Source organism: Embiotoca jacksoni, unplaced genomic scaffold (assembly GCF_022577435.1).
Source record: "Embiotoca jacksoni isolate LCO1_2020_lvr unplaced genomic scaffold, fEmbJac1.0.p SCAF_72, whole genome shotgun sequence".
NCBI classification, from domain to species: Eukaryota; Metazoa; Chordata; class Actinopteri; family Embiotocidae; genus Embiotoca; species Embiotoca jacksoni.
Window position 1 is genome coordinate 270,001 of NW_027185428.1, and position 6,869 is coordinate 276,869.

A 6,869-nucleotide genomic window follows, 5' to 3' on the forward strand; every position below is an offset into this window, starting at 1 on the left:
TCACAATGTAATTGACACAAAGAAGAGTTAACTTCATCAGATATGTTTGAAAGCTTCCCCACCTTGACAATAAGAAACGTGATACTGTGTTAATGTTGTGTCTGTCTCCACTCCACAGATGAACAGCCTCTCTAAACAAGTCTCCATGCTCAGTCAGGAGCTGCAGGAAGTGACTCGCCTTCTTAAGCCCCTCCTCCAAACAACACCGCAGCCAATCCTGATGACCATGATGCCAAATTTAACCCCACCCCCCGGCAGTGCCAGCCAGTTGTCATCGAGCACCTGTCCCCCAGTGCCCCCTCCCACCACACCGTGTTCCCTCCAAAGACCTGACACTTACTCCCTGTTGGACCGAGGAGACACAGAGGGGGTGGATCTGCCAGGATGCCTTCTCCCGACTCCTCATCCACTGAATAGCCATAATCTGTCTCCGTCATCATCAGCATCAGCACAGCCCCCACCCAATCCCCCAGGGGGCGACATCAAGCGGCCCATTGACCCCGACCTCCACTCACCCAGGGAGGGACTTCCAGAGGGGTTCCCAGCCCCCCAAAGCCTCCACGCCGCCTCCAGTAACGGGATATTTTTGCCCTTTCTGCAGGAGCAGCCTCCTCTGGCTTCTCACACCCCTTCACCTTCCCTCTCCTTCTCCATATCTCTCTCCTCCTCCCCATCCCTTTCCCCCAGCCAAGGCCCTCACCCGACCGGCCTTGGCTGCTGCACCAGCAGAGACCCGCTCCCACCACCTCCTTCCCACTGCTCCGCTCCGCCGTCGCTCACGTCCTCCCCCGGAGATCATCGGCTCAGGCTGTCCCCTTCTGACCCCGTTGTATCCCCTGCAGCCTCCGTCCATCCCTCCACCCTTTCGCTGCCCTTGTCTCTAAACTTAACAAGTGCAATGAGAAGAGATCCCCAGACTCCAACTTGGTGTAACTCACAGCAGCACACCAGGGAGGCAAAAGTCGTCACTCATCCCCAGGAGCTGGAGATGCAGGAGAGGGGGCGACAGATGGAGGAGGGGAGGTGCTCCACAGAGAATATCAGCTTCATTGATGAAGAGGAGCCAGCGTTATGAGAAGGTTTACCCTGAGCAACAGTCAGGGATGACAATAGAGTAGCAGGGAAGGAAAAAGATAGAAAAAGGGATGTAATGAGTATGGATCAGAGCAGGAGAGAAATCACACCGAGGTGATTTAGCAGGCAGGAAACTCTAAAAGGACAGACAGGTAAACAGAGACCCACCTGGGAGGCTGAGACACGCTGCCAGCTATCAGCAAATCAGTGTGCAGGAGCACCTTTAGAGATCTGGAGATCAACCACAGGACTACAGCAGCACAAATTGTCTTTCAGCATAAACAATCCAGTAGCATCAGTTCATCCCCGCAGCTACTACGACACACAGGACCAGGGCACTTCTTTTATCCGGCTCCGCCCACCTCCAGAGCCTAATTTAGCTTTATCCATCTGACTGAAAATCCAAGTTTCCTTTTTAATCTCAGTATGGATGTGTCGTCCTCTTCAAAGGCCAGGTACAAGCACACCTATCTCAGCAGGAAATATGTCTTCACCCAAAACCAGATAAACAGGGAATGTAAGGTCTTCACTCAGTCTCAGTCACAGCAGGTCTCCTCAGCAGGAGAGAGGGTTAAACACAGCGGACATCAACCATCTCCTCAGTCACACACGCCCATCACTCATGTCGACAAAAAACCCTGAAATTTCAATGTTTTCTTTCCCTGTAAAAAATAAAGTTTGAAGTATGGAAAGAATCAACAGTCTGGGCGAGCGGTTGGGTCGTATGCCAAAGATAAAAGGAAGGTTTCTGGAAAACGTGTGGGGAAACGCTGATATCAGAAGCAGCACCGTTCTATCACTGCTTATCACCATCATCACTGTTTACAAGCAGCTTTTCAGATTGTATATCAAAGTCCCACATCACCCCTGAGCTTTAGCCATCCAGCCATTTGTGCCTTCTTCATGTAAAGACATCATGTCAAGTCCTTCCCCTGTTAATTACAGGGCAGCATTTGGATCAAAATTTACATAGAAAGCCATCAGTCACCTGTGGAGAACACCTGCACCTTTTATCTAAAATGTGACTAATTTATTTATTTATTTTTCAGGCTGTATATTTGTTTATTTATTTTTGTTTTGGTACAGAAATGTGTTTCCCATTTTGGAGACGGAAGAGAAACAGAGTGGGGAGGAAGGTTTGCTTTTAACCTGGATGCCCTCCAGACTGAGTGCAGCCTTCCCAACTCTTATGTAGCACACATGCCTCTCATCATCTCCGCCCCCCTTCGCCAGCGACTGGGCTTTATTCTGCTACGAGGTGACGGCCTCACCCAAAAGACTACAACATCCAGGCTGCGTCACTTTGGAGGTCTCAGGACTTCGGTACGTTCTTTAGTTTTTTGGTGAGGTGCTTTGTGCACCACGTGTAATATGGACAGTCAGATTTCTGCTTTCTATTTTCTGTAACGGGACTCTGGACTCTTTACACACTGAAATACAAAGATTCACTGAGCAGAACTCCCATCGATGTCTGGAGTTCTGATCCCGAGGGTTACTCTGAGGCGGGGAGGGGGGGGGGAAGGTACACAAAAGGGTTTTAAAATCAAATGCATGTCACAGCTTTTTTGCATGAGAAATGTGCCGGCTTTTTGAGCTGTCCAGGGCGGACGGCTGATAGGAGTAGAAAAAAGTGGCGGCCCTGTTGGAGGCTGTTGGGTTTCAGATGTATTTTATTAAAGACTGCTGTTACATAAAAACCTGAACCAGAATTACTGTCCAACAATAAAGAAGTGTTGTTTTGTAAGATCTCAGACTCTTGTGCTTTTCTTGAGATCCAATATTCCTGGTTTGTGCTTCAAGTAGTAACTGCGAAAGGATTTAACGTTATTTATTTCCAAATTTACAGACAAATACAACTGATGAGTTTCTGGAATTTTTTTTTCACATTATACAAATTAAGACCTTTCAGATTTGGAGTAAGAAACTGAGAGGGAAATGAGTTAAAAATATTTGTAGTCATGCAATTGGAACAGAGCAACAGTTCTAAACAGGTTAAACCTCTGGATCTACTGAGTGCACGGCCTTCGGACCAATCGGCGACCAGTGTGATGATGCTGAAGTCAACCGTTTCTGTTTAAATGTTGTTGCAGCAGTGGAAGAGTTTCAGCACGTGGTCAGTGCTGATTGGTTAAAGGCTGCTTTACGAGTTTCAGAGCTAACCCGAGGTGTATACACCCGATGACCGGAAACAACCACGGATCCACTCAGTCTGCCAACACCAGGGTGTGTGAATGCACAACCAGGGCTAAACAAGGGTCGGGGTTTCTGCAGGGATCATTAAATTCAATTCTAAAGACAACAACATAGAATCACTTTTAATACTTGTTTTACAGTCCGAGTATGAAAAATATTCTTGTCAAATTTCACGAAAATTTTTCTTATATACAATGATAATTCTTATTCATATAACTGACCATGAAACACGTCCTGCTTTGGATAAGCAGAAGATAATGGATGGATAGACTCATCAGTCTAAAAAATGAATACATTGTTCGGGGTGTTTGATTTTTTACAAAAGGTCAGAACACTAGAATATTAACATTGCAAATTATCCACGCAGTTTCTGTAAGAATTGCATAGAAATACATTTCATAGGTACTGTAAAATATTTTCAAAAAGCATTTTAAAGACATTCTTGATCCCAGAGAGGGAGCCGGTCCGGCCCCTTCCTAATCTCAACCCCACCACTCCTAACCCCGCTACGGTGGAGCCGGTCCGGCCCCTTCTTAATCTCAACCCCACCACTCCTAACCCCGCTACGGTGGAGCCGGTCCGGCCCCTTCCTAATCTCAACCCCACCACTCCTAACCCCGCTACGGTGGAGCCGGTCCGGCCCCTTCCTAATCTCAACCCCACCACTCCTAACCCCGCTACGGTGGAGCCGGTCCGACCCCTTCCTAGTCTCAACCCCACCACTCCTAACCCCGCTACGGTGGAGCCGGTCCGGCCCCTTCCTAATCTCAACCCCACCACTCCTAACCCCGCTACGGTGGAGCCGGTCCGACCCCTTCCTAATCTCAACCCCACCACTCCTAACCCCGCTACGGTGGAGCCGGTCCGGCCCCTTCCTAATCTCAACCCCACCACTCCTAACCCCGCTACGGTGGAGCCGGTCCGGCCCCTTCCTAGTCTCAACCCCACCACTCCTAACCCCGCTACGGTGGAGCCGGTCCGGCCCCTTCCTAATCTCAACCCCACCACTCCTAACCCCGCTACGGTGGAGCCGGTCCGACCCCTTCCTAATCTCAACCCCACCACTCCTAACCCCGCTACGGTGGAGCCGGTCCGGCCCCTTCCTAATCTCAACCCCACCACTCCTAACCCCGCTACGGTGGAGCCGGTCCGGCCCCTTCCTAATCTCAACCCCACCACTCCTAACCCCGCTACGGTGGAGCCGGTCCGACCCCTTCCTAATCCCAACCCCACCACTCCTAACCCCGCTATGGTGGAGCCGGTCCGGCCCCTTCCTAATCTCAACCCCACCACTCCTAACCCCGCTACGGTGGAGCCGGTCCGACCCCTTCCTAATCCCAACCCCACCACTCCTAACCCCGCTACGGTGGAGCCGGTCCGGCCCCTTCCTAATTGTCCACCTCTCTGGACCTCGTGAATTCAGCTCTACAGTAAGCACTGCTTGGGATGACCAAGGAGCCTGCTGCCCAACAATGAGCACAGTTGAGTGTTGCAAGGTTACGATATCTCCGGACTTGCTGGTGAATATTCATTCAAATTCAACCCAGCATCCATCCTCCCGATATGAAGCCTTTTCATGGTCCAATCAAAGTTTCAACGTATCATCCTCAGTTTTGAAATCTTATGAATCACCTGTGTTGTCTTCATGTAAAACCAATGCTCTTTGAATTACCAATGAATCACCTCTTTGTACTCTTGCATTTTTAGTCACTGATGGAAGGTAGAAAGTTATTATGGAGTCAGATTAAAAATGTTAATGTTAATCTGTCCAATCAGTGCTGATGAGACAGTATGCAGTTAAGTGATGCAATAAATTCTTGGTGTGAGCATGGGCAGTCTTTGTTGGACGCTGTCACCAGTGTCAACCATGAAAGAGCTGCGGTAACAAATGCGTGAATGTTTTTCTCCTCACTTGGACAAAGGTGAGCTGAAGGCCTTCTTCAAGATACTGAGGATGAACTGGAAAAGATAACGAACAAACTCCAAACAGATGAACAGTGAATGAGTGAACTCAAACTTTGGGCCAAAAACGGGGTGAAGGTGGTGATAAACGGCAGCATGTGGACAAGCGCTTCTCTCAACATGTGTTATTTGTGTGTGAAATCATATGGCTGTTGTTACAGCGTACGATCGATACCATGAAGAACTACCTTTTTCCTGTCCTTTGCTCTACAAACATTCACTAACGCATAAATCTATGGTTAAACCGTGCATACGAACATTTGATGCACAAATCTGGGATTCATCAATATCTTCTTTCCTGAATTTGTTGGTACTCTGTGAACATGATGACCTCAGACCGTGCGTACCAACCAGTGATGACAGCCTGGCTGTCTTTAAAGTTGAAACACACACCTTTTAGCATATTAAAACTGCATTCATTAAAACAGGATTTCATAAACGACACTATTGAAAACCATTAATTTACTAATGCATTGATCAAATGTATTAAATAGGCTAACAATAAATTGCCGGCCTTTAAACCATATCAATTATTGTCTTAATTAAGATATTCACATATATTCACCGATAATTGGATATACCATATTAATTCTGAAATAAATGACCTGCGGTTACTTCTGATCACGTTCACCCTCATTTCTAGGACGTATTCAGGTCAGAGGTCAGCTGGGATCAAACTGGACTTGCTGAAAACACTTTGTCGTCCAGAGAAACGGCGGGTTTCGTCAGAAAGGATCCGTCCTGCTGTTTATTTGGATCGACAGCGCGGTGTGAATTCAGTGAGCTGGATGGAGCGCTTCGTGCAGTGTCACGTCACCGCAACTTCCACTTCGATTATCTCCACGACGCTTCGTTACACCAACATTTTTGAAAAGCTAAAGTCGTGCAGTTTCCGGGGACATCCGCTACATCTCTGTGATGAATACTCGCTGCGCTGTTGCGTTCATCGGGTTGAGGATCAACCTGTGCCACAGGGCACTTCAGGGGACGCAGCAGCTGTAGTAATCGCAGCCCGCGATGCTGCACGAATTTATTTTAACCAGTTACTCGTGAGGAAATCATTTTGAATCGTCTTCCTTTTCTGTGTCCACCTCAGACACTATTGTGTATTGTGAATTTCTTCTTTTTAATTTTTGGTGCCATCTGTCAGCCGCTTTGGTCAAGACACAGCTCCAGACAAAGAATGTCCTTATATGGAGAATTGGGGGCGTGGCAGTATGCTAATCACAGAGGTGCCTGTCAGTTTAGAATGACTGATTCTCTAACATGCGCACGGTGGTGAGGACTACGTTGGCCGATACGCACGTGTCATGAATCCCACGGTGATTTTGCATGTGCACTCACTTTGTGCACAAAGACTTTTTACACACATATTAGTGAATGAGGGCTCGTCTCTGTTTTTATTGAGTAGGAGGGACTTGTTAAAAGTTCCTGTCCATGCAGCTGCTGTTTGGGAGCGTTGCTCCTGTAAAATGATGAGCGTCAAGTCTGATGGTTCTGACTGGACCTCCGCTGACAGCACCGCCCGGTTCAGACAGACGGCAGTCCAACACACACATTGGAAACGAACCACACAACTACGAATGCATTTTAAAACTTTTGTTTTGAAATGAAACTGCTGTGAAGAACTGAGACGTGCA

The 6,869-nt window shown here is 47.9% G+C and overlaps 1 protein-coding gene across 1 annotated transcript in view; it reads left to right on the forward strand.

Moving 5' to 3' along the window:
• The window catches only part of kcnh3 (potassium voltage-gated channel, subfamily H (eag-related), member 3), a 147,016-nt gene extending 144,198 nt beyond the window's left edge, over positions 1 to 2,818 (forward strand). Inside the window, 1 exon segment of the mRNA XM_069177374.1 lies at positions 119 to 2,818. Within this exon segment, the coding sequence (XP_069033475.1) occupies positions 119 to 1,075 (957 nt within the window). The 3' untranslated portion in view covers positions 1,076 to 2,818.
• Positions 2,819 to 6,869: the final 4,051 nt, after the last annotated feature.